This window comes from Drosophila teissieri, chromosome X (assembly GCF_016746235.2).
Source record: "Drosophila teissieri strain GT53w chromosome X, Prin_Dtei_1.1, whole genome shotgun sequence".
Classification (NCBI taxonomy): domain Eukaryota; kingdom Metazoa; phylum Arthropoda; class Insecta; order Diptera; family Drosophilidae; genus Drosophila; species Drosophila teissieri.
This window is the reverse complement of record NC_053034.1, coordinates 9,845,132-9,870,655: the sequence shown is the minus strand read 5'-3', so window position 1 is coordinate 9,870,655 and position 25,524 is coordinate 9,845,132. Positions and strand designations below refer to the sequence as shown.

The 25,524-nt window shown below is 45.9% G+C and overlaps 1 protein-coding gene and 1 non-coding gene across 2 annotated transcripts in view; both read left to right on the top strand.

Moving 5' to 3' along the window:
* The window catches only part of LOC122624586, a 54,876-nt gene extending 31,822 nt beyond the window's left edge, over positions 1-23,054 (top strand). The window contains 3 exon segments of the mRNA XM_043804225.1: positions 17,001-17,437; positions 17,575-17,700; positions 20,778-23,054. Of these exon segments, the coding sequence (XP_043660160.1) occupies positions 17,001-17,437; positions 17,575-17,700; positions 20,778-21,492 (1,278 nt within the window). The 3' untranslated portion in view covers positions 21,493-23,054.
* On the top strand, positions 16,027-16,098 carry Trnap-cgg. Its single transcript has one exon. It is a non-coding gene; the product is annotated as a tRNA-Pro (tRNA).
* Positions 23,055-25,524: the final 2,470 nt, after the last annotated feature.

Here is a 25,524-nt window from a genome sequence, read left to right as displayed (position 1 = left end):
TTCCCTCGCCAGCGAAGAGGCAGGCCCATTAAATGCAACACTGACAAAATTAATTGCCACTTTTTCGCATTTGGCAGTGCAACAAACGAAAATGTCAAGCAGACGGCGAAGGAAAATGGGGAAAGCCAAGACAAACGAAAAGGAAAAATAGTGGGAGACCCAAAGGGGGCGGGCATTTGGTGGGACGACGGGCGTGGCAGCGGCTGCATTGCAAATTAGCAATTGCGGCTGCGACTGTTGTTGTTGTTGTTGTTGTAGTTGATGTTGTTGTTGATGTTGTTGTTGCTGCCACGTCGCTGTCGTCAGCGGAAGTCGCTGCAAATTTGTGGAGGAAATGACTTTGAGCGGGAAGCAGTACAGCGAATTGGATTATCGAAAGAAAAAACTAAGAGAGAGCGAGAGAGAGAGGGGCGGGCAGATGATAGGAAGAACCCCCTGAAAGTCTTGCCCCCAATCAAGTGGCAATGCAAATTGGGCTTGCAAATCCCCGGGACATCCCAGCCAGCTGAGTACCAGCAGTTACCAGGCTACTGGGATGGCACAAACTGGCCGGAAGAGTATCCGCAATATTACTACACTAGCCACACACAGTTAACACAGCTAAATGTCCAATTAAGGCTGGTAGTAATTATAGAAAAAATGTCAGAAGTTATACATAAACAATCAGGTGAAAGTGGCACCAGGGATGCCAAGAATTCAATGTTATATTTTGCTTATTGTAATCCGATTCCAGTTGGTAACATAAGCTATAGAAGCTTAAGTGATAGCACTCCTCCATTTGGGTAATTTGTAAATCGTAACGCCCACTGAGTAAACTATGTAAATGCCACTAACAAATGACTTTTACATTTCACTCGCAAATGTTTCAGCATGTGGCACGTTGCATGCTGAATGGCAAATGCGAGCAGAGAGCCAGAACAAACAGGATGAGGATGAAGATGCGAATAGGAATAGGAATGGGAAGGGGAATGGGAATTGTATGGGGAATGGGATACAGCACACACATAATATGTCTAAATCATGTTACAAAACAATTTAGCAAACAAACTGTCCAAAACATGACAACTTAAAGCGTCGCTTCAGACAGAAAGGGGCAAGGAGCTACACTCTGAGCTCGGGCATGAGTTTGAGTTTGAGTTTCAGTTCGGTTTTCTGGCGGCAGTGGGGAAGCAGCATTATGTTGCCACTGCTGTGTTTGCGCTTGACGTTGATGACTCGCAACGTATTGTGAATGACATTCGAGCGCGCAGTTTCATAGTACTGGGGAGGAGGGGGTTGGATTTCGGTTTTAGGCTTGGGCTGCTAAACAGATTTCGGCGCTGACAAATTATGTTTGTTAATTTCTAGCCATGTGTGTGACGCTGAAAAAAGCAGGCCGAAAGAAGAAATGAAAACTTTTGTAATTAAATCAGCACCCAAGAACGCAGCCCAACCCTTTTTCGTAGGGGTTTTTGAAATAAAATTCAGGCCAGGGGTGGGACAACGTTTTACCATTTTCACACACCCCTTTTTGTGGATGTCATAAATTCAGCTGGCTGTGCTGCCAAGTTGCTGCTCGCCGAAGGGGTTGTAAGTTGCAAGTTGCAAGTTGCTGCAAGTGTGGCAGGTAAGCTGCCGATGCCAACTGCAATTACAGAAGGCACAACCCTTTCCACAACCCAAAACGACCCAAATAACGCATACAAACCATAAACAGCAGCGGCGAGCGACACGCAACGCGATTATATATTACATATATACACGATTCTGGCGTACATAACTGCACATGATAATGTCATAAAATTAAATGGCCACACTTGTTGTAGTTGCCGCTTTAATTAGAGTTTTTCCAGACCCGCTTTCAGAATGGCCAAGGAAATTTCTTTGGCTCGCAAGGAGCTGCGTTGTTTGCTCCGCCGCAGCGGCTGCCTATAAATATTATAATTATCAAAAAGTGCAGCCAGCTCTCCTCCAGTACCGCCGCCTTCCGCCCTCCGCCTTCCCTTCCCCACCGGCGAACGTCGACGAGCATTCGTAATTGAGTTAATTAACACGCCACAAAACGCGGCAGGCGATGCGATGGCATATGGGTGATGGGTGGAGGAGGGGTGGGGAATGGGGAACGGGGAACAGCAGGCATTTAATTGCTTGTACAAAATAATAACAGCAACAGCAACATGAAGAGCGGCAGCCACCGCAGCAACAGCAACAGCAACAAGAGCAACATGTTGCCAGCGGCAACCGTTGGTAGCAAGAAGCAAAGCAGACGATGTGGCAAGATGCAAGAGGCCTATAGGAAGGAGTGCACAAACCTCTAAAAAGCACAAAAAGAAGTGGTTGCAAGACGGCAACAACTACTTGAACTGGAGAATAAAGGGTTCTTAACTAAATCGTATTAACAGGAATCAACTTAATCACAGCACTTAACTGAAAGGAAAGGCATCATAAAATATGGCTATGATTATTGAAGATAGCCTCTAATTGCCCAATTTATTACAACTGACCTATGACCTGTTGCTCCATGTGCCATGTTCGTAGTTGGCCCTGCAACTTATCATTAGTAACCATTAGGCTGAAGATCTGCAGGCTGCCCCAAGTGGACAAAATGACAAGGCTGCAGAAATGATGATGACTACCCGGCAGCAGCGGCAGGAGGCACATCAGCAGCAGCAGCAGCAACAGCAGCAGCAGCAGCAACAGCAAACAACAACGGAGATGGAGACGACGACGACATCATTAAAAGTCCGAAAGCAAAACAATTATGGAACTCATTGAAGCCAATTATTAGTAAAAACAGCAGCAACAAGTGGTCGGCCAGGGGGACAGCAGAGAGTTGGATGAAAAGGATGAAAAAACCGAAAGTCCCCTTTAGTCTGGAGCCTCCAGTGGTTGGTTGGTTGCTGCTCGGTGGTTGGTGGTTGGTGGTTCAGCTCCAGTTCCAGCTACTGTGTGGTACAGTAGCAAAAACACAGCCAAAGACATGTGGCAAAAAGGGCAAACAGGGCGAACAGTAGCCGCAGCAGCAGCAGCAGCAGCAACAACAAACATTGTTAATGAAGCTGCCAAGGAATGCAGACTGCACATGGATGATGAGCGGACGCTGGGGGGCAGGAGATCGTCGATCGAGTGGATGGAGTGAATGGAGTAGATGGAGAGGGGGCAGGCTTGGAGGAGCAACAACTTCACACATAAATGGGAGCAACATGTTGCCGGTTGTCAGGCTGAGAGTTGCAAGTTGCACAAGTTGCACAAGTTGCTGGTTTGCTGGTTTGGTGGCAGGCCAGCCTTGAACTTCTGTGGCGGCCCTCGCCTAGCAACACGCTGAGTTGCCGAGTGCCGTTGCACGCGGCCACTTGCAACAATTAAGTTCCATAAACTGCACATAAAAGGCAACGAAGATGTCGCAGTTGGAGTCGCAGTCGGACATATCATGGCCACTCTGTGCGATGCCAAGCGATGCCAAGCGATGCGATGCGATGCCTCCTTAATAATGTCATAAAAATTAGAACGGCGTATTAATTGGCAGCGCTGCAACGGCGCAGTCACCGGCTGCACTGGAAAAAATTTAGCTGAACACTAGCATAATGGTCATACAGAACTGCACATATGTTATGATAGCTGGTTCTTGTTTACTTAAAGTTCTTAAGTTTAACTTGGAATGATTGTAGATTTTTGTAAAAAAAATATTGTTTACTTTACTTATTTTTACTTTACTTTTTTTAATATGACACACATTGAAAACCAGTAACCCTCTCAGCTAATATTAAAATTAAACTTTTGATATTATAGTAACCAAATGTTGAGCACATTTTCTCGCGGTGCATCCACTTTTGCCGCTGACTGCGTGTGGGAGCGCAACATGTTGCTGCTGGCTTTCGCAATTTTTTTTCCATTTTTTCCATTTTTTTTTGTTTGTTCGGTTTTTGTGTGCCTCTCGCGCGGTTCGACTGCAATTTTGCGCAAATAAAATAAATTGGCAGCCAATTAAGCGAACGCTGCTCGCACAGATCAGAACAAAAGCATAAAGGCAGCAAATTAAGCGCGAAGATGGATGCCACAGCGAGAGCGAGACAGAGAGAGAGGCAAGTTAATAGACAGAAAGAGAGGGAACGAGAGAGAGTGACTAGCGGAAGCAGCGAAAATCCAATTTAATTAACGGCAAGAAACGGGAATCGCAAGCACAGCTACTAATTAAACCCATAAGCAACATGTTGCCGCAACACTGGGCACTTTCGATACCCTCAAGACCTGAAGGTCACCACATGGATATCTATGTTACGCTGCTAGAACAATCAGTATTGTATTTCATGCCACATAGCATACGAGTGTACCCATTATTCGCAGTATGAATGCATTTGAATATCCCTATTCAACACTCATAAATCCCTGAAATTGTGCCAAGTGCTTTGGTATTTGGAAAATTTCAACACTTTTTGTATTCTTGTAGGGTATTTTCGTGTTCGGCTCCTTGCCACTTTGGCACAACCATTCATTCATTCGGTCGCTTAGTTAGTTAGCCAATTACATGACAAAATCGTATATGTATGATCGTGCAAATTGTATTTTTATTGCCAATTATTTATTTATTTCGTTTGGCTTTTGTGTGTCTGTCTGGCCATTGAAAAGCCAAGTGAATGCCGACAGGCAGCTAAATGTTATGAGTGCCGCTTTTGTGATAACCGTCGATGCTGCAGCCGATTGTAATGATGCTCAAACTGATAATGACGATGACGATGATAATGTTGATGATGATAATGATCATCATCAGATGGAATTTTTGATGGCAAGCCTTATTGTGTGAACTTCGAACAATGAAAACCATTTAAAATCACAGCAGCGATCGCCGTTCTGCATTTTATTTTCCATTTCCATTTTCCATACCATAGAGTCAGCGATAAGTCGGCTTTGGCCGATGGCCCCATGTTCTCCACGACATGTCGTGATATTTGAATGTTATATTCAGAAATCATATTCAATTAATTGCCATTTTGTTGGCGTTTCAGCCGTTTTGCTGATTGCCCAACGATCTGCGGCGCTGCTTAGCCAGCAAATCACGCTTGTTCATTCACTAATTATCGCCAATCTACTACATTCATACATACAATAATATACTCGTATACACTTAATTTGTATTCAATGCAATTAAAGACGAGATCGCCTGACAAGTTTGTTTAGGTTTTTTATTCGCCGCTGTCTGTCACTCAGCGATTTCGTTTTGATGTTTGATGTTCGATGTTTGCAAATACTTGTATGTTTATGCGGCTACTTGGGATGGATACTTGGGGCTTGGGGTTAAGGGTCAAAGTAAGCGGGGAGCTCTGCTGCTGGCGGCATATTTTTCATGCTCAAATAAATAATATTTAAATTTCGATTAAACGTCATTGCAAATAATTGTAAAATTAAATTAACAACAACGATGGCGGCACATAAAACACACAGACACAGGGGCAATTCGTGTGCATATGATAATTAAAAACAACAATAAAGCACGAGCTGCAAAAAAAAAAGCGGACACAAAAAATGCGGAAAAACACACATACCGAAAATTTGAATAAAACACGAAAAAAATGAAATGCAAAAATTAAAGTAGAAGGAGCAGGAAAAAAACAATAACAGAAAGCCCGGCGTAAACACAGTCGGTTGCACTTGAGTAATTTCATATAAAACATAACCAAGCAGAAAGGATTTTAATAAACCGACACAAACCCGCTCTCACACACACACACACACACACACCATGCACACAGTGAATGCAAGTCAGGGGCGCCGTAAGGACACTTTCAAGGGGGAGCGAGTAGTACAACTGAAATTGGCATGACTATGGAGCACTTAACAAGGCGAGGCTATTTTTTGATAATTATGCATTGCTCATTTCATGTTAATGCGATCTTTCTACCTTGATGTTATCGGTATCTATCGATTATATCGTAATTGAGCAGGCGTATGTATCGAAGTTATCGAAATTATCGATTAATTACAAACATCAACTTAGATCAAGATCAGTAATGAGCAACCATTTTTTGAGTGTCAACTGTTGGAATTCCCACTTCCTTTCCAAGGACGCTCATGGCGAATTCCACACACCGCACACACACACACACGCACCGTCACACTCACACACAGACGCAGAGCGAAGTGGCTGACATTGGCGGCGTTGTTGTTTCTGCACTGCCATCAAGTAAATCAGTGTCCAATGTGTAAATAATTTCCATTCGAATGAGCAATTGTGCATTTTTAACCCATACAAACACACATGCACACACACACACACAGGAGCATACACGATGCACACGCACGTGGAGTTTCTGGATACTGCGCTTTTCATTCGCAGACATCGACGGACATCGTCAACGTTTAAAATCACATGAAATTTTATTAAAATGAAGTAAATACGGTGTAAACGTGCTGATAAAACGGTTCGTGCTCAGCTGTGTGGAAGGAGGTGGTTTGGGAGGATGGTTGGCAGCTGGAGAGCTGGAGAGCTGGCGGTGGCCAAGGCGAAGCCACCGGCATCCGACACTACACTGAGCGAAAGGCATTTGCCTTAATTGCCAAATAACATTTCTGCTTAAACTCTGTTTAATCTTGAAGTATACATATGTGCACTTGGAGTGCATATTTCTATTTTTTAGAGATAATTATGGATAGTGTTTGCTATCTGATCTCAAAGGGAAAGATAGTTTACGAATTCAAGCAACATGTTTTGTCTATTTTCTGATATGTATGGATTTCCCCCCTTTCTTTTTGTGGCAATGCGGATATTGGGGCAGTGCTCTTGGCTATTACCAACTCAATAACCGTTGTGTTCTGGCCATAATTCATACATGTTTTCTCCTTTTTTTATTTTTTTGGGTGTTTCTTATCACTTTTAGGCTGTGGAGTGTGGAGTGAGTGAACTGCGACCTTATGCGGGCTCCACAGTGGATGGTGGGATGGTGGGTGGTGGGTGGTGGGTTGATGATTGGGAGGAGGCGCGGCTCTGCAGAAAATCGCTTATGTAAATATGTCTTCTGCTGACCATCTCGCCCTGGAACGGCGGATGCATTGTTGTGGTCAGTGGACGCTGCTCTGTTATTAATGACATTGCAGAATGCTGCGAGATGTTTGCCAGCAGCCATCGCCTGGTGAGTTGCAACTGGAGTTGGAGTTGGAGTTGGAGCTGCAGCTGGAGCTGGAGATGATGAGCAGCGAGGATGCCAATGATGCCGTTGGGTCCTTTGCCTCGGCCAGTTAACCGTTGTTTAATGTGTCTGTAATTTTCGATTCAATTCGATTCGATTCGATTCGACGCGATTCGTTGCGATTCGCAAATGTAATTAAGTGTAATGCTGTAATGCCGGCATTTGTGTGGCCCTCTCCTTATCATTGTCTCGTTTCTGTTTTCTTTTTTTTTGTTCGCTTTTCCGTGTATCTGGTCAAGTGGGGGTGGAAGCTCTTTATCTGCGTCTTCAAACAAGCAAATTAAATCATCAATTATTATCATCGCCCCGGCGTACACTTGTACAAGTGTTGATCAAACAACAATTGACACAGTTAACCAACAACAAAAGCGGCGAGCTTAATAAATATCCATCGCTCTCTTACGGTCCGATTGATTGGCTCCGTTCGATTCCGCCGATTAATTAATGAGCATCGTGGCAGAGCACTGCGAATAAGTTAATTAATGGAGCACTTGTAATGAGCAAGAGAGAGGGAGAGGGAAGTCAATACTTGCAGTGTAGCATGTTCTCAAGGAAATAATAGAACATTTCTATAGAGGCACTGGAACAGAAAGACCTAAGCAGTAGATAAATCGCACATAATCCAGAACTAATCACATTTAGTGCAGTTTAATACAAGTAACTGCTCTGATATCAAGTAGTACATATAGCACTTTGAAAAATGTTTAGGTGCTAAACCCCTAATTTATCAGGTTTCCTTTGGGATTTCGAACTGGAATAGATACGCGTATCTGTATCTGTATCTGACATCCGATTTGTGTGTGCTACTCGGTACATCTTCATTCACGCAGCTGCCAACGATCGAGAGTCGCATTCTTAAGACTGCAACTGAAGTCGAAGCTGCAAGTAAAACAAATAGCTGCAACTGCACTTGGCTCGCTGATTTTGCGCTAATCAATGTGTTTTCCACAAAATTAGCAATTTGCGCGCAAATAGAAATTGCAGTGATCGGAATTGGAATTGGAATCGGAATCAGACTCAAAGTCTCGGTTCAGATTGGATCGGATCGGATTGGAGCGCTTGGATTGGCTTCGATTGCGAGGAGAAACGAGTTGTGTTGGTCACCAACTTTGAATGGCAAGCAGCTGCCGAAGGGGTTAAATACGGGTAGGGGGTAAGGTGAGGGGGAACGGGGTAAGGTGAGGGGTAAGGGGGGGAACGGGAGTGCGGCCGGACGCACAATTAATTAAGTTGACGTTGACGTTGGCCGAGCTCTGCAGCTCTGAATGCAACTGAGGCATGTGAATAGTCACGGACACAGATGCAGCAATGCACAGGGAGAAAAAAGGCGAAACTAAGCCAATGGCAAATTAAAAAAAAAAGGCTTCTTAAAACAAAAGTTTGAGAAGTCTGTAGAGTTGGTAAAACTTTGTTTACTTATTGATACCTTAACTACTCCTCGCATATTTCGAATAATGCTGGGTGCAGCCATATAATTTCGCTCAGTGGCAGTGCCACATTCACAGCCCCATTGCAATCGTCTAAGAATCAATGTAATTAGCGACTGAACTCTGTGGACGGAGGAGCAGCAGGTGCTGATCGTGAGGAGCATTTCCTTTTGGTATCATTTATGATTAGGTGGCATGCCGGCAGTTAACTCTGCTCAGTCGAACGGACTCCAAGTCGGTATCGGAGTTGGAGTCGCCTCCTCTGTTCTCTGTCCACTGTCCTCCAGGCAGCGCAGCGGCCATCGTTTAATTACAACCGCCACGCATTTGGCCAACTGCAACTGCATCCGTTACCAACATGGCCAACTTAATTGAACGTAATTGCCAGCCACTTGAGAGACCAGCAAGCCAGCGAGAGAGCCATTGCCATCGCCATCGGATCTCCGACTGGGACACCGCATCTCCCCGAGCTCCGTGCGGAGTGTTAAAGTCTAATTGAAACTGTCAGTTGGGGATGTGAACCTGGGTTGCAGATTGCAGCTTGGAGCATGGAGTATGGGGCATGAAGATTGGAGCTGGGGGCATGGAGCTTGGGTTACAGATCAAGATGGGCGCTGTCGAAAGGTGTGCAGCTGTGGGCCGGATGGGGTTCCTAGAAATGCAGCCATGATTGAGTAGCTATAATATGCAGAGTTCTACTTACCAATTCGAAATTTCCTACATATGGCACAGCTTTGGTTATGATCCTTAGATCCTATTCCATCAGCTTTGTTTATGATCCTTAGATCCTATTCCATCAGCTCTGTTGATGATCCTTAGATCCTATTCCATCAGCTCTGTTTATGATCCTTTTTACCTATTCCATCAGCTTTGCTTATGATCCTTAGATCCTATTCCATCCTATATGCTCATTTCTTGGGTGTATCTATCTTCCTGGGAGTCTTAAGATGCATATACCATGAACATATTCAACTTTTTATGGAAAGCGCTTTTCAGCTCTGCTCATTGAGTGCCAAACATAGTTCCAGCTGTTTATCCAGCTTATTTTTTGCTAATACTGCTTACGATGAACCACTTGCTCATCGTCGCAAACCTATTGGAAACGCAATCCGATGCACTTGCCACATATATCTTGAGCGACTTCCTCCTAGCGGATTATCCGATGGCCGTGGCATCTTTTCCCGGCTGGCATCCGTTCTCCCCTCCTTCATTTTATTTCATGTAATTTTTTTTTTTTTTTTTGGAGCGCTGTGACCCGATCTGCTTAGCGGATGCTTTCACCTAATTAGCGCCGCTTCATGGCAGCAGTTGCAGTTGCAACTGCCACTGAAAACTGCCAACTGCAAATTGCAAACTGCATTTGGCATTGTGAGGCAATTAAGCTCTATTTGAAGTGGACTTTAACGACTGCACCCAGAGTTGAGTCGCGATGAGTTAAGTGGAGAGTGGCCAGTGGACTGCAGTGGAGTGGAGTGGAGTGCCATGGAGTGCCATGGAGTGCAGTTCACTTTGGAGAGTCATCAGCCATCAGGCAGCAGATCGGATTGCATCGGATGGGATCGATTCGGATGGGATCGAATCGGATGGGATCGGATCGGATATTAGCGCTGTGGGCTTTGCACATGACGTGTGCGTGTCGCCATCCTGCTCGTGGCGAGGATGCTCCTCGGTCCATAAAAGCGCAATTTGTCGTAATTGTTTAAGCAGAAAGAAATAACAGCGAACGAAGCAAAGGCAACGACACAAGGCAACAAAACGACACAAGGCATAAAACAACTTAATAAAAATTCCACTGCTGTGTCGTACATCGTTGGCATTATCGTTGCAAATGCTGGATGTGGATGTGGATGTGGAAGTGTGGGGGTTTTTGGCCGGGTTTTTGGCTTAGTTTCGCCACTCAAAACTCCAAGTTCCACACCTCCCCACAAAAAACCCCCATAAACAAGAAAAAACAAGAAAAAAGCACCCAGTAACAAATCAAAATAAAACGCACAGTGTGCGCCTGACGGCTGTGAAGGGTATGTGGGGGGTATGAGGGCCATAAGGGGTATGAAGGGTGCGATACGCCGGGATAAATCTCACTTAGCAGTTTGCTGGCGATACATATAAGAGTATATGTTGAGATATATGTATGTATGTTTGTATTTGCGGATGAAGAAGAAGTGCCGACATCAAATGCGTACAAATAGATTAACAAATAACGCCAGCAATAACTACGTGTAGTACATCTGCTGGCTACCGCCTCCATATGTTGCCACACCACGATAAACAACAAATAACTGTTGCAAGAACAATAACACATATAACAACAATTGGCGAAGGAGCAGCAACAGCAACAACAACAGCAACAGCAAGTCGCATAAATCAAACAACAATGCGGGTCGATGATTGCCGGGCTGCAGGGGGTGCCATTGAAATGGGGGTAAATTGTTGTTGTTGTGTGTGTGGGGGGGGGGGGGGCGAGGGGGTGGAGCTCTAGGCAGAACGAAGAAGTGGTGGAGCTGGTGGTGCATGTGGCAGGCAGCATTTGTTGTCGGATCGAGGGAACAACAATACATTGATGGGCCACTCGATGGCACTTGGCACAAACGGATTCGAAATCCGCATGGACACCGAAATGTGGTAGGTGCACTGCAAAAAAAGTGACAGCAAGTTGTTAAGCATATCCTTCATGCATTCCACATAAACCATTTTGGGAAGTATCTCAAATTCATTCCGCTTTTCTTTTAACATTCGATCAGCATGCAAAAGTATTGTAGAATACATCTATAACATCATGTTTGTTTTTAGTACAGATACGTGGTGTTTGTCGCTTTTTTTGCTTGGCAAGGACTCCAGCTTCGATTGCTGCCAATGACAGGACCAAGTGTCGCCTTCAATGTCCTTGTCCCTTCATTGTCCCCCATCCACCATCCCCATCCCCCACCCCCATCCCCATCCACGCCAATCGCAATCGGTGCGTGCATTTGATTTTGATTAGTATTTATGGCAGTTTGAGTACATTCGAGAGGGAGCTTCGCAATTACTCGCAATGGGAATTTAATTGTTGGCCAGCCACTTGACGTCTCCTTTCACAATTTTCCACGGTCCGCAGCAGAAGAAGAACCGAAACCCCCGGAAAGTTTTCACCCAAACGAGAAAAAATAATAAGTCCGGGAAAAACAATATAAATGGCATAAAACATGTCCCAACCGTTACAGGACGTTTTTGCCTTGTTGCGCAACATGTTTCCATGCTCCCCATTCCGCATCCCAATCCTCATCCCCATTCCCATTTCCATTCCCAACCCCATCCACCTGGTTGGTTGGACTTCGTCCTGGCAATGAGGAGTTTCGTGCCTGGGCGTTTTGGTGACCATTTCAGCATTATTTCCCCATTTTCTCCCCCATTCACCTTCGGACTTCGCGTCTTCGTTTGCATTTTTATGGCATAAAAATTAAAAATGAATTTTGATTGTTTTCTTGTTGTTCTTTATATTTTATTTTAATTTGCCCTCTCGTTATTTATACTTTTTGTGCTGTGTTTGTTGCGCCATCGTTGGTGGCTTTGTTTTTAGTTTTCATGTCGCGTACTTGACGTTTTTCATTCCCTTTTTATTCCTTGGGCTTTTTGTTTCTACCTCCGCCTTTTGTTGCTGGTAATTTGTTCTTGTTGTGCATAAGTTTGCCTGCCAAGTGGGTGGGTGGCTGGGTGGCTGGACGTCCTGGGAAGCCTTGCATGGCCAAAGGACATTCCAAAATTCCAAATGGAATTGGATGCTAGCGAGCGTGTATGTGAAACTTTCCTGCCGCTGTTTTCCTAACGATTTCCATTAAAGTTACTGCCAAATTTAAAGCCAAACCATAGAATACCAATAATACAAAGAGTACTGGCTCAAGTCTACACACTTCTGCTTAATCAATTATTATAAAAAAAAAGAAAGGATCAACGGATCCCTCATTACCCTTTGGCATTTTTATTCGCGTAATTTCATTATAAACATTTTCCCACTCCCGCACCTTTCCAGCGATTTTCCAGCGCTGCGTATGCAAATTAAATTTACATTTATTTTTCGTGACTCGATGCAAATTTTCGCAATGCAAGACAGGTGGTGCCAGGGGTGGTGCTGGGGGGGGTTTGTTGCAAGGGCGGCGGCTGGCCGATTGGAGGGGGCGTGGTCCCGGCTGTCTCTGCCGCTGCACGCTCAGCACGTTTATTCGCACTTAATTCGCACTTTTTGACACCTTTGTGACCGAACTGCCTGCCCCGCGAATCGCCCAAAGTCCGTAAAGTAAATATATGTATGTGCAACTCCCCACCAAACCCACCCCCCCCACATCCCCACATGTCAGCGGCATAATGTGCATGGCTGCGGACCAGAGAGAGTATGGCGCGAAAAATTATGCAAAATAAATTAATTACCAATTAAGGATGGGGATGATGCAGCGGCGCACAGCTGTTGTTCGTTGGATTTTAGCCGCGTGATTTTCCATTTCCCATTTTACCCCACTTTCCCCCATTTTCCAAGCCTACTCCCTACTCCTACTCCATCCGCTTCCGCCCGCTGGTGCGTTTGTCACATGAGCCCCGCCACTAATTAGTGTCATTAAAAGCGCTCCACACGAGTGGAGAACCCTTGAGCGAAGGGCCAACCCCAAAGCAAAGTGCATAAAACGTGACACAAAATTGCAGCGGCCAAATAAATAAACCATAAACCATAAAACAAAACTGACCGCAGAAATCAGCTCAATTCCAAGAGGTTCCCCTTTTCCCCTCCCCCAAAAATGGTAAAAGGTAAAGGGGTAAAACGAATGGTAAGGGGTAAGGGGTGAGGGGTGTTGGCCAAGCCAGTAAGCAAGTAACTTCCGTTAACTTGCGTGCAAACCCGTAATTTCCAGAGGAGAAAGCCCCCTTGGCTTTGTGCCTCGAATTGGGGTTAAAAAGGGTTTAACTTGCCACTAACTTGGGTCACATGCATATGCATAATTATAGAGCGCCTCGTCCGGAACGGAACGAACCAACAAACCCCACCCCCCAACCACCACCCACACCCACACCCACCTGCGCTTAGCAAACTAAACTGTGAAAACGCCAGAAGGGTTCTCCGCAAGAAGGTAGACCGGGTATTATAGCGCTGACCGGAATACGATGGTCCGCCCACCGCCCACTAGGCCACCAGCCCACCTGGCAGGTGAAATTTGAATATTGATTGGCTTTAATGAGTGTCGTTGGTCGCGCAATTAGTTCGGTAAAGGCTTTTTCGCCGGAGGAGGAGGAGAAAAGGCCTTGGGAAGGCGGAAATGGGGGGTGCACAGGGTGGTTCCATAGACGGAAGAATTCCGGATTTCCCAGCCTGTGGCACTGCGAAATCTTTAATTAATAATCTTTCCAACAACATTAATCCATCTACGTTTACATCATTTGTAGCAACATTTTTCTAAAGTAAAGTTTTACCCATCATTATTATGAAAAGTTCTTGATTAGGTTATTGAGTTTTTGTTTTCACCATTTTCCGGAAGAACAGGCAAATAGATTTAAAGACCTTGATCGCACTCTAACTAAACTAATTACATATCAGTCAGTCAGTGGGTGAGTCAATCAATCAATCAATCAAACTGCCAGCAGCAGCGAGATCATTTGCCACGAGCCTATCTCCGCATCGCTCCAAAATTGGATGCAAATTGAAAAGCATTTTGTGGCAATGTAATGCATAAATTAATTGAGCGGCCCCCGAGCACACAGAGAGAAAAACCGGGGCGCGCGGTGGGGCAGTTCGTCAAAACTATGAATCTGCGATGGGTGAAATGTGGCGGGGCTGTGGCGCTGCTTTCTGATAAAGCATTCATGCAGCCACGCCCACTTGGGCAGGGGGAGGGGGCGGCGGACCGCTGGTGGCAATGCAATTGAAAATGAAAATCTAATATGGACGCGCGCTTTTCCGAGCGGCGTTTAGCATTCGATTTCATTTGTCTAAACTAAATAACAATGCAGTCTGCGCTGGCAAGGGGGTGCGGGGAGTGGGTTGTGTGCTGCATGTTGGCGTTGCATGTTGCAGCTGCCAAAATTGAGTTTTGATGCGCTGCATACCCCATCCTCCATTCGCCATCCTCCATCGCCCATTCCAAAGCCAGCACTCCTACGGTCCTCCAGTCCAGTACAGTTATTGTTTGAAACGTCGCGTTAAATTTACATAAATTGATTTGATTGAATTTTTATGAGTCGGCGGCGCAGTGCAGTGGTGCAGTGGTGCAGTGGTGCAGTGGCAACCACCCAGCTATCCACTTGCACCAACCCATCTGGCATTCTGGAGCCCTTGGAATGGCCGGCGGGCATCAACTGCTGATGACTTTTCGGCCCCACCCCCTCGCTGGCAGTGGGGGGCAGTGGAGGGGATTGGGGATCGGAGGCGACCGTCTAATTAAAGTCATTTCCAGCAGCTGCATAACCCCTGCACCTACGCCCCATCTCTCCGGGCCGTGGTCAAGTCGAGGTCACAGTTGGCGCTACATGGCGCAGGGCTTAATGCGAGCCATTTGGCCCGGTTGTCCGGCAGTGGGCAACGGACAGGGGCAACGGACAGGGGCAACGGACAGGGGCAACGGACAGGGGCAACGGACAAGGGAAACGGACAGGGGACGACAACGGACACGGACGAGGGCAATCAGCGAAAAGAGAGAGGCGGCCAAAGGCAGAACCAGACACGGCGCACATTGTGTGTCCAACTTCTGCGAGGGGCGGCGAATGATGCACTGGAAAAAACTACGTGTGTAATACAAGCTGCCATGTGAAAGAGCTTAAAATTCTTCTGAAACTTAGAAGTTTCTTACTTTGAATGTTCCTAGAACATTTATGAATACAATTATCTTGTGTTTCTAATTTAAAAACAATAATTATTGCTAACTCTACGCGAAAAGCCAATTGCAAGTTTCTTTAAATAATAAAAGGGAAATAATTACAAGAAAAGTATCCCAGTTTTGTCCAGTGTAGCGAGTGCATCATGGCCGGGGCATTGCATATTTTTAGGGTTTCCCCGCTTCTTGCTGAAATTTGCACATTGCAACAAACTATTTAGCGTTGGCAGTAGCGGGGATGGGGGGGCGCCAATTTGTCATAAATCTCGTTATTTTAAATCGCCGCTTGGCATTCCACGAATTTGTGTATGGGCAAATGGGCCCTTTGCTTGTATTGATTTGTTGTTGGCGGCTGCCCGCTTTGCTGGTTTCTGTTAACGTCAACGTTATCGGGCGACAACAGTTTGAGATACATACTTACCATTTAAACTATTTAAAGCGAGGCAAAAACTAGGAGACATTATGGTATTTTCTCACATAAAGCTTTTATGAAAGTATTCTATGCAATTTCGTGAAATTGCGAGTAGGGTTGGCCAGAAAGGGGTTAAGTGAAAGGGGAAAACGATCGCTAGCTTTGTATTGGGTGATTGGCAGCAGGCGGTTCAACCAGGCTCGTTGGTCTAGAGGTATGATTCTCGCTTCGGGTGCGAGAGGTCCCGGGTTCAATTCCCGGACGAGCCCAAGTGGATAGTAAATTTATTTTTTTATTCTGAAGAAAAAAAATGTGTAAAGTTAATATTACACCATTTCATTGCAAACAATCAGCTATTCGAAGATTATTAATATTTTGCATAGTTTGCGAAATTTGTGCACTGATGTGCGAATTAGAAGTCCGCTTTACTAGTAAGCCCAAAAGTATGCTGCACAATAGTGATCATCAGCACTCTGGCGCCGCCGCAGCAGTGCGCATTTCACAACACTCTGCCGCAGCTGCTAAGTGCCGTTACATTTTGCCAGTGGCCGACACGGGAAGAAATTTACAATCAACAAATGGGCACAACACTTAATTTGTTTTACCAGGAATATAAAACTCTGTATTCAATGCACTTATATGTATATCATTAAAATATAGAATGCTATTTTTGAGAATTAGTTGTATACGAGAGCTTATGTTTCACAAAATGTGTATTCTCTCTGTGTATTGCCTAACGGAACAAAGCTGTAGCGCTGTTCCTGGCGGTTCTGCGAGAATTCGCCAACACTGCTCGTAAAAAAGCGATAGCTTTCAGATCTTTCGCGGGGCATTTCGCTAAGAAAATTGTTGAAAATCGGGGGAAATATCGAAATGGAGTTCCTCTACAACGCTAGTGTGCACTGCGAGGATGAAGAGCGCGTCAATTTCTACAACATGGACAAGTTCTTCGTGCCCCACGTGCAGGCGAGGGAGCTGGAGCAGCAGGCGATCCTGCGGCAGCCCGTGCCCCAGTACGCCTCTCAGTGGCAGTGGGGAGTGGCCCCCGTCTCCAGTTATTGGCAGGAAATCAGTAGCGTTAATGTACACACACACACACACACACATTCAAACACAAACACACATACAGAAAGACGTCGAGTAACGAAATGATCTCCTCCTCTTTTTGCAGATGATGACTATGGACATAACCAAAACCGAACCCGGACTCGTCGGGCTTTCCTCCAACCAACAGCAGCAGCAGCAATCGCAGCAAAGCAACGCCGGCATGAACAGCGGTGGCCAGAACAACGGCCAGAATCCCAATGGCAATGGGAACGTGGTCAATGTGGTCAACTCCGGCGGTGCCGGTGGCGGCAACAATGGCAACGGGAATGTCCAGAGCATCGCTGCCGCTGCCAACAATAATAACAATAACAACAACAACGGCAGCCAATTGTGCGCCGGTTGCGGCAAGCACATCCAGGACCGCTACCTCCTCCGCGCCCTGGACATGCTGTGGCACGAGGACTGCCTCAAGTGCGGCTGCTGCGACTGCCGCCTGGGCGAGGTGGGCTCCACGCTCTACACCAAGGGCAACCTGATGCTCTGCAAGCGGGATTACTTGAGGTTAGCATAACTAGCAACGTTGTATATTCAACTTGATAGTAGCATATAGATATCAGTGTATAGAGTATAGATAAACAGTTAAAGAAATAAGAACCATTTTCTTAATATTCACTAATCTTTATAACTTTTCTTCGCAGATTGTTCGGCAACACGGGCTACTGCGCCGCCTGCAGCAAGGTGATCCCAGCCTTCGAGATGGTGATGCGTGCCCGGACCAATGTCTACCATCTGGAGTGCTTCGCCTGTCAACAGTGTAACCACAGGTGAGCATCGAAACGGATCTGGCCAGAACTGGCCCATTGCCCCATTGTGAACAGCGCCCATCCATCAACCATCAGCCATCCATCCATCATCATGTGGGAGCGACTAAACGATTACGCATGCATTTTTATGGGCAATTTGCACAGAGATTCGCATTTAAGGTGGCGGCTGCATGAATCCCTTTTTAATCTTTAGCCCATCGCAGTGGGCCCAAAGTGGCACTTGAAGTTTTATTAACGTGCCGGGTGGCAGGGTGGCAGGAGGCAGCAAATTGCCGTCGTTTACAAGCTAACGGCTAAACAAACGGGGTGGTAAAGGCCCTTTAGTGTCATACGTTTTCTATGAAAACCGCATAAATTTCGCATTGAATCGAACTGAACCCTTTTGGGTGCCATCAAGTCATCGCCCAGCATTCCACGGCCCTCAAATATTTTATTGGACTTGGCCAATTCGTGAAATGTCACTCTGGAGAGCTTTAAACTGCAGCCGCCTGCTTGCTTGTCCACTGGATGGGGTCGTCGTCTCATTCTTCCATTTGTTTGGTTCGCTTCGTTTGGTTTGGCTTGGTTTGGTTTGGTTTGGTTTCGTTTGGTTTGGTTTCGTTTTCGTTTCGGGTTTCTGCATTAATAATGAGGGCGCACATATGCCTCCACCGGGCACCGGGCACCGGGTCCACCAGAAACCTCCGGCATAGTCGTCGATTGTGCAACGCAACAAGGGAGCGGATCGAACATTAAATATTAAAAGCGCCGCCACACGGTGCTGGCTGGTAAAAAAATATTGAAATAAATGTTAAAACATATTGGCATATTGTGAGAATCGTCTCCACCCGTTTGGCCACCGCTCCTTATCCGGGAATCTCCCTGTTTTTTGCTCCTGCTGCTGGCCCTTTGTTCTCGCATTGCCGTGAATTGCCTTTAAACATGTACCAGGAGCAACGAACTTGGAGGAGTTCACCCTGGCGAAGGTGCCACTGTAGTTCATTTTCCTCAACTAGAATATAGAACTCTAATGCAATATGAAGCTCAGCTTAATAAGCAAAAGATTGAGAGAAGGTTAAGCTATGTTCACCCTGTTAAAAAGGGAGATGCATCCCCACCTGCTGCTAATCAATTTTTCACGTAAATTAATTCAATTGCCGAAAAAATCCATTGAGGCGTGGCCACATGGCCAGCGGCAGCTCCTCTGCACTCCTCTCCAGCTCCACCTCCACCTGCACCATGTTTGTTGGTCGGATGGCCACATTTAAAATGCGGGCTTTCATTTGGCACACAAAAAGAGTTTTCCTGTTGAGTCCTGCCGCTGATTCTCTGATTCCTGATGCCTGCTGCCTGATGCCTGAGTCCTGTTGCTGTTTGGGGAAATGTTGCAAAATGCATTGCAGTCGTCTGTGAGGTTTGCATAATTTCCTGTCGTCAGCACTGGTCGACGACATCCTTGCTCTCCTGCGATTGGAGTCGCATCCAAGTCAAATCTTTCGTCCACGCGAATTTTTCACAATCTTTTTTTTTCCCCCATTTTATTTTCGGTACGTACTTCCTGTTGACAATTTGCTGTTGGTTTCTTCTGATCGACGTGGGGAGAGAGAAATGCCCGGATGTGCGAGTCCCGCACAGAGGCACTCACTTATCAACATGTCCGTGTCCATTTCCATAGCCATCACCATTGCCATCGCCATTGCCATCGCCATCGCCATTGCCATGTCACAGGTGCGCTCAATGCCAGGCCAGTGGCAAAAGAAGCAAAAGTTTCGACTTTGTTGACTCTTTTTCATGGACTTTTGTTGCCCTGTTTTGGTAGATAAACAAAGCGCTTTTTTACCCCGCTCCGGCCAGATTTCTCTGCACTGCTCCCTGCTCCCTGCTCCCTGCCTCCTGCTCCCTGCCACGCCCACATGGGCCGTCAATCGATTTGGCCACGCAACCGAAACCAGCGGGCCAACAAAATGTTGACGTAAATCAAAAGCCAAATTTCATATCCGCTGTAAGTCTGCTGTAAGCTGATTTACCCACTCTCCTTGCCCAAAAATGGATGCAGTGTTCCCGTGTCGTTGCTCCTCTGGGAATCAAACTTTAGGCGTTTCTTTTTTGCATTCGCCGGCGGTGGAGAAGGGGGGCAATCCGGGATATGTGATGGAAAAGATGGATAAAGTTCTGGGAATCAGCGGTATGTGTTCGAGGGAACGTGTAAGTTCTGCCAGATCGGAAAGAAGTAGTAGTTTTGTAGATGTCATGTGTCCCATTTTATAAGGCATAAGCACAATCATCTTGGGCCGCACTTTTCAATACCAGATTTAGCAGATTGCAAAGGACATCCACTCGTCTGCTTACCGCAACTCTAGCTCATCCCCCAGTGAATCGTATCCTTTATTTTCCGGTTTTTTTTCCGTTTGTAATGTGAGCTGCCTTTTGCTTTGAATCGAGTGTGTCTGTTTGCTGTTCGCTGGGCGGAGTGGGCGTGGCGTGGCGTGGTTGCCTCTGCCATCGGTACAGGTGCTAACATAAATATTTTGACAAAGGGCTGGGCTGCATGCCCGCCCAGGAAGCAGAGCTTGCCGGGAGCCAACTTTATTTGCAGTTGGCTGAATGTACTCTCGACTCTGTATTCTGTACTCCATCGAAGTGGAGCCAGAGCTCTCCAGCTCTCCAGGCTCCTCTGCTCCAGCCCCCATTGCTCCAGCCACACCAACTGTTGCTGACAGCGGTGCGACATTGCCAAGCGCTTATCTGACTTCCTTGTCCTGGTGCTGGTCCTGCTTCTGTTTCGATCCCGTCCTGTCTGCCGCACCCTGAGTAGCTGTCCTTGTTCTTTGGAATCGTTTTGCTTTTGTTTTTAGACGACAGTTCCTGGGTTCCTGGGTTCCTCGGTTTCCTGAGTTCCTGAGTTCCCCGGCTGGCAGCTACAGTCGCCATAACCGCTGTCAATTGTCATCGCTCATCGTCGTTGTCTTTGTGCATTCGATGCCCCTCACCGACTTCTGGGGCTGCCTAAGCGTGTGGAAAAATCGTTTCCACTTCCTCGGCGACTTGTGACTTGTGTCATCGTTACTAACCGCTGCCGTTTTCCTGTTACTTTTCAGATTCTGTGTGGGCGACCGCTTCTACCTGTGCGAGAATAAGATACTCTGCGAGTACGACTACGAGGAGCGTCTGGTCTTCGCCTCGATGGCCAATCATCCGATGCTGAAGCGACACGTCTCCTCCTTGGGCCAAGGCTCACCAACGGGCGCGGCCGGGGCGCAGAATACCGCTGGCGGATTGCTGGGCGGCGGACCCGGTGGCGGCAATGTGAATGGCGTGGGCATGGTCAACGGGCCACGCACTCCTGGCGATCACAATAACAATAACAATGGCCCACAGACACCAACCGGCGGTGGGTCACCGTTTGCCGCAGCTGCTGCTGCCGCCGCCGCCGCTGCCCATATGAAGAATCAACTGGGAGCGTCCAGCTAAAATAAAGCCCTGGGCATGGGCACCGCTGGGGCTATTGTGCCGGGTTCTGGCGTCGGCGCTGGAGTTGGAGTTGGAGCGGCGAGTCAGCAATTCTACTCGGGCTTCGGGCTGCAGCATCAGCACCAGCACCAGCATCAGCAGCATCACCAACAGCAGCAGCAGCAGCAACAGCAACAGCTCATGGGATTGGGCCTGGGAATGGGCGGTGGCGGTGGTGGAGGAGGAGTAGGCGGAGGAGCAGGATCCGCCGGTGGACCAGGTGGAGGAGCAGGCGGCGGAGGCGTTGGCAGCATCGGAAGCGGCTGCAAGCGCTACCAAAGAAAGTTCTACAACCGCAACTGAGGAAATCGTCGGAGGGGGAGAAAACGCTAGCGGAAAGGATACAGAAATCCAGAATCGATATTCAAATCTTCGTTTGCTTTGACTGAGTTCAAGTTTTATAGTTTTAAAGGCCTAGTTTAGTTAGCCTACACAAAAGTACTTGCTGAATTCGCAGACATTTTTGGATCCTAACATTTAAGAGACAATATGTTTACTTAGTTCTATTCGAGAATAGTCCCCCATTTGTTTTTAAACAAGTTTTTTTTTTAATCTATTTTCGTTTCCACTAAGACCTGTACATATTTTCCTTGTATACTGTTGACTTATTAGAGCGATCCTTTTTTTTTTTAACATACTTCCCCATATAGATATATTCGTATTTATCTATGTATATGCATAAATAATTTTATTTTCACGCTTGAAGCGTGCGGTGCCAAAACAAATTCAAAGCAGTGCCAAAAAGTTAAAAAATAAACGAAGGACTAAACTGATGAAAGTGAAGAAGTGAAACAGAGGCGGCTGAAGGAGAAACGAAACGGCTTTGTGGACCTGCGAAATCGAGAGAGTTAAACATCCCCACCGATCAATGTTCGATTTTCCATGTGTCCTTGCAATCCGAAGGAGCCGCAGGATCGTAGAGTAGAGGTAGAGGATGAAGATGAAGAGATAGAGATAGAGGGCAATTGGCAAAAGTGAACTTTGATGTGTAAATATTGAGACATTCTGCACACGACTTAAGCACACATGATTTTTGTTCTGATTCCATTTTAAGTCTGTTGGAGCAACGTTGTTGATTATTATTTAAGTTTAGTTTAGTGCGAGGCTAAAGAATGTTCTTTCCACGGCGAACGTTGTATAGAAGTAGCTACAGCTGGATGGATTCATTGATGATCGATGCATTGATGATGGCCAGATGGTCAGATGGTGATCCACATGATCCAGATGATCCAGCGTTAGATGTAAAGCGCCTAAGATAGGTCGATGTAAAGTTAAGGATTTGTGTGCGTGCGTGTGTATATCTATAACCAAGCGAACTAGTTACAATATGGGTGTATTTATTAATCTATTTTTTTTTTGCGCAATCTAATGTAACACTAATCAATATGCGTAATTAGCGTTCGAAAGGAGCTAGCAAATATACTAAGTAAAAAGGGAGAAACCAAAGTGTGTGTATAAGCATCAGTCTATCTACGAGCGATAAACAATACTACCTATCTATCGAATTACCGAAACTATGTTAAATATCGTAATAATCTAATAATCGGCAATAAGTAAGAGCGATTACCCAATATTTTTTTTGTATTGTATTGTTAGAGAGCAGGCATAAAGTTAAATCAAAAATATCTAAAATGTAAGATAAACCCGCTTAGACTTATATATACGTGCATATACATTAAAAAAAAAACAAAAAACATTTAAAAGAAACACAAACCATAATCCAAGTTTTTGGAGCAGCAACCAATAATAATTGCAAAATGAAAACAAAAAAAAATAAATAAAATAAATCAAAACTAAAGAGAAAAGAGAGTAAAAAACTTGAAAAAAATATAAAACAAATGCAAGTGCAAGAGCAAAAACAAAAACAAAAGGAAACAATAAATGTAATTAACAAACATTTGAAAAAATTAACCCGCAATTGTGTTGGCATTCATTTCATCATGGGATTCATACTACTTGGTAAATGGTATATGAGGTTTTTTGGGATTTGGTACTCCCCCTTCCCACCTCCCCCCTCTCCCCCTTTACGGTTTGCCAACTGCAGTTTGTCGCTTGACATTTGTTGACTCTTTCGCTTTGACGGCCATTAATCACGGCATTGTTGCTGCCAATTTGAAATCCACAGCCCAGACAGCCAATCCGCACCAGAACGGAATGGCATGGCATGGCATGGTATAGTATGGTGTGGCATGGGCGGCCTGATAAATGATGCCTCATATTTTTGAGCCCCGGGCACCGTTCCGCAATTGAAATAATAAAAGCTACAGCCGCACAGAACCCAATCTAGCCACAGCCACAGCCATAGCCACCCTCCGCCGCCGAGCCATTGATTAATGAAACTTTAAAAGGGAACACGCGTCTTTTGTCTGCGACGACCGCAAAAACTTTGCCATGGAGATAGCGCATCTTTTCAATATACGATGCAAAAGTTTGCCGTCTTATTGGATGCGGATTGGGATCCAAGGAGCCAGCAGCCAGGAGTCAGGACCAAGACGACGACGATGCCGCCGCCACAGGCCATAACAATAAAAGTCATTTATAGATTTCGATTTCGGGCACATGTGAGGCGGTGGGTAGGGGGATTCCCCTCCAGCCCCAGGGGGCACCACTATACAGAGATATATACATATATGTATATATACGTATAACTATAGTTTCGGGCTGCTTATCAGCAGTTTTGGTCGCAGGACACGAGGGTGGGCAGAGGGTGGATGATGCTGGTCCTTTTGTCTTTGGCTGGTGTCATAATCAGTATCAGTGCTTATGAAAATGTCCTTTGTTGCCAGCAATGCTTATCAGCACGGCCCGCCCATTTCCTTGTCGTCGCCATAAAAATCTATAAAAATAATGTTTCAATTCGGCATGGTTGGGTTTTTCGGGGGGGGTTGGGAGTTCTTTGGGGCCCAAGTGCCCCTGTCAATCAAGCGGGGTGATCACATTGCGGAATGTGTCCGAAAATATTATGATAAGCGGCAAGAGAAATCGCTGGCATTGCGGCCATGAAGGGCAAGGCATTCAAATTCAAAGTCACCACCACCGCCATCATCGCTCAGCAGGATGATTAATTAAACGGGTTTTGCGCCAAACTCTTTTCATGTTTTAATTACGCAAATACTCGGCATAATTTACCAGATGCTATGACAACAACAAGTGCAGAGCGAAAAATATGCATAAGAAACAATTTGTCTAAGCTGCGGTGCCCCGTGTGCCCCTCCCCCCTTTTCTCCTTTTCTCCACATCTCAGATCCCTCCAAAATCCAAACCCCCATCCTATATAGCCATTGTAATGCGACAACTCTTAGCCAACGCCAGTCTTGTGTCAACTTCAAAGTGGAAATTCCGGAGTTCACCTTGTTTGCATACTCCCCTCCTGATCCAGTTTCCGCTTATGGTCCTGTTTCAGTTTCGGTTCCAGTTCCTGCTCCTGTTCCTGCTCCTGCTCCTTCACCTGCTCCTTCACCTGCTCCTCCTCCTGCCTCCAACTCCTAGTCATCGCACATCAGCTGGGGATCGGGTGGCTTTGTGCAAATTAGTTCAGCGGCATGACCGATTCACTCTGCCATCCAAGTGCAAGCAATTCCACTCAAGGATTCACCAAGGACTCCAGGGGAATGGGGAGCTGAACCTAAACTAAGTTTCCGGAATTTCGGAAGTTATGCGCCCTTTTAGCACATTTTATTTGCTTAAGTAATATTAATAAAACTATAAATTGGCTTAATATATACTACACATGGGCTAAACAATCAGAAGAAATTTACATTAAATATCTTATAGGACTAAAAAGATCATTTTCATATCATATATCACATTTTAATCGTAATTTATCCTATATTATATTATTTCCCAACTGTTTAATAATATTGTAAGTAACCAGCTAACTATCATAAGTAAACTGGATTGCCTAGAACGTTTCCCATAAGTTGGTATTGCCTGCAGGCTTTATTAGGATGTAGTTAATGGAGCCGCTGGTCTCCCAAGTGCCCTTGTGAAATGTGACTGTCTGAGATTGGAATGGCAATGGGATAGTTTTCGCATTCCACTCCATAGTTGACAATGCACTTGGGGCATGCCATAAATATGCTTTGCTGTGCCCGGGGCCAATCAAGAGACGGCTGGACCCACCACCCCACTCAGTGGCCAGCAGCCATCCCCAAGCTCCCGCTGCACAGAGATATCCTGACCCACATGTCAAGTGGGGGTTGTCCCCACCGCCACGGGCGCAGGGCATGGTTGGATTGGAGTGGGCTAAGTGGGCTGCGTGGGCGGGGGAGGGGGAGTGGGAGTGGCCAAATGCCAAATCAGCGTTGTCGTCGTCGTCGTGTCCTTCGTCTTGAG